The sequence below is a fragment of the Montipora foliosa genome, chromosome 5 (genome assembly GCF_036669935.1).
Source record: "Montipora foliosa isolate CH-2021 chromosome 5, ASM3666993v2, whole genome shotgun sequence".
In the NCBI taxonomy this organism is placed as follows: Eukaryota; Metazoa; Cnidaria; class Anthozoa; order Scleractinia; family Acroporidae; genus Montipora; species Montipora foliosa.
The window spans coordinates 37,997,215-37,999,714 of NC_090873.1; the positions used below are offsets into that span (position 1 = coordinate 37,997,215).

The window sequence follows — 2,500 nt, forward strand, 5'->3', positions numbered from 1 at the left end:
CTTAGCAGAAAATAGGTTTTAACTTGACAGCCAACTTTACCTGCAATACAAAGATAGCTGTAAATACATAGTTAACTGAATAGAGTGTAATGTGAAGTGCTAGATTTCTATCCCATATGAACCATGTGAGGGTTAGCCCTACTAGCCTTATATTCTTATCCCATATGAACCATGTGAGCGTTAGCCCTACTAGCCTTATATTCTGTTTAAAATATAAGTGCTACACGGTCAACGTTTGTATAAACGTAACCTTTCCTTGTACTTGTAAATGCATAGATTTACAGAATACAGAATATAGAACTTTATTTTACGTGGCACTCCACTTAGCTAAAAGCTACCTTACAGGAAGCCCACAAATAAACAGATGAAATACAAAACAAAAGGAAAGATAAAATTTAGCCAGGGCCGTAGCCAGGCCAGGGATTCTAGGTGTTTATGATGAGTACATTTTAAAGACAACACTGGAATCACCCTTTAATTTAAAGAATCACGAAAAAATGACTGAGGCAAGTGCCTCGGTTTGCCTCTGAAATTCCTAAGAAATCTAGTTATTTATTGGTTCATGAATAATTACAAACTAAAAATTACAATTTTAAAAACTACGTAACTACAATAATATCAATTTTAGAAAGCTACGTGACGAATACTTCTTAAGAATTCCTTTGTGCCGGCCATGGCACGAATCGAATCCGGCAGCGCATTCCATGTATTTGCCGCAAAGTACCGAAAAGACCTGAGACCATGCTTGGTGCTTCTTACTTTGGGTAATGAGAGCATGTTCGTGCCAGTTAAGTTATATTTTGTATCCTTTACCTTTTTGTGGTTTGTGTGTAAAACCACGTTAAAATATCTGTTAAAAATGACTGTTATTTCGATAGCGTGCTCGGTTTAATGTTTTGACGGAAAAGGCCAGTATAGTTAGTAAACTGCAGTTATTGCTCAGCAGTTTGGTACGACATATGAGATATGTTTATGTATTTTCTTTTTTAGAAGCGTATTGTTACATAACAGATTGACAAGTTGCCTCTTTTAATACCTCTTTCTTAGTTGTATTGTGACATGACAACTTCTGGCCAAGCTTGGACTCTCACCGCTCGATTTTCGAACAACGACTCCAAAAACTGGATGATTGATAGTGGAAAATGGTGGTATGACAAGAATGTTGAGTTTGGAGAAACAGCTAATCCATCTAGCAACACTGACATGATATCGCAAGCATTTTGGTTGGTCAGCGGTCAGGAGTTCAAGATCACGCGCAGTGATGACCCTCAACATACCGCTCTGTTGCAGACCACAGGTGACTGTCTGGGTGGACAGACATTCCGGACGAAAATTACCAGTTATGGTGACTTCAGAAATGGTACAGTGTGGGCATCCGATCGTTGCTTGGGAAATTGCATAATTCAATATGGCGGCCAGTATGACAAAACCGATGGTTTCCAACAAGCTACATGCAATGGTAATATACAAAATGCGAATCAAATCGGCTTCTGGTGCGACTGGAGCGGCGGTGATGGAGCTGTGCTGATGATTGGTGGAGGGGGCGCGACTTGCAATCGAGCGGATCACGGAATTGGAATAACAGAGGCTAATCAAGCTTCCTTCGTTGCAACCGTTCCTGAACACGACTTTGGCAACGAAGCTGATCACACTCCGGCGAAGAGCTTCTCATTGAACCTCTGGTTACGCTAGGTATCTAACATAAAGATCATGTTAAAGCATCCGTAACCTACAGTTTTTGTTTAATAGATCTTTTTGCAGATATGGTAGATAAGTAGTCGCGCCTTGTTAAAAGTGGTACATATTTTCGCCTGCAAGTCGTTTACTAGATGAGTCGATGCAAATGAAAAAATAATAAAAAAAGTTAGGCCAGGGGCAGTTTAAAATTTTCTTGTCATAACTTTAGAAATTATTTCTTAGCGGATTAAGGAAATCCCAAACCACAACAAGCCCCTACACTGCGATGTGATGAACCAATCAGAATCCCGGTCAATTTCATAGAAGTATCTGGAAGCGTGAAAATTTGCGCTCGTGCACATGGCACGTGGTTTTGTCTCTCATTGGAAAAGTGGCGGGAAATTTTGTGGCTAACATAGATGTCGCGAACTGTCATTTCGAAAGTAAAACAATAACTGTTCGATTTAATGTTGGTGACGCAAAGGTAATCATGACTGGCACCCTTGCTGCCACCTCTTACTGATATGTATCTAATGGGTAAATCGAGGGGAAAAACTACAGCTGTGAGTTGTCATGAAACTGTTGGGTGTTAGAAAAGCAAATTTTAGCCAAACTTCGATAATGACAAGAGGAGATTAGGTAAGCGAACGGATACCCATGCCCTATCATAGTTTTTAAAATCTATTTTTAGTTTATCAAAGCTATTTTAATTTATCGTTCCCAATGCCTCGCATATTTAAAATTCCATTACGACATCACAGCTGGCCAATCAAGTGCCTTTAAAAATAGCTGCGTAGCTAAAATTAGATTTTAGGAAGAGGCC

General features: G+C 39.5%; 1 protein-coding gene across 1 annotated transcript in view; it reads left to right on the plus strand.

The window, feature by feature from the left end:
* The window catches only part of LOC138004110 (uncharacterized), a 17,156-nt gene extending 15,277 nt beyond the window's left edge, over nt 1-1,879 (plus strand). Inside the window, exon 7 of the mRNA XM_068850529.1 lies at nt 1,048-1,879. Coding sequence (XP_068706630.1) covers nt 1,048-1,692 — 645 coding nt within the window. The 3' untranslated portion in view covers nt 1,693-1,879. The remainder of the gene's footprint in view (nt 1-1,047) is intronic.
* Nucleotides 1,880-2,500: the final 621 nt, after the last annotated feature.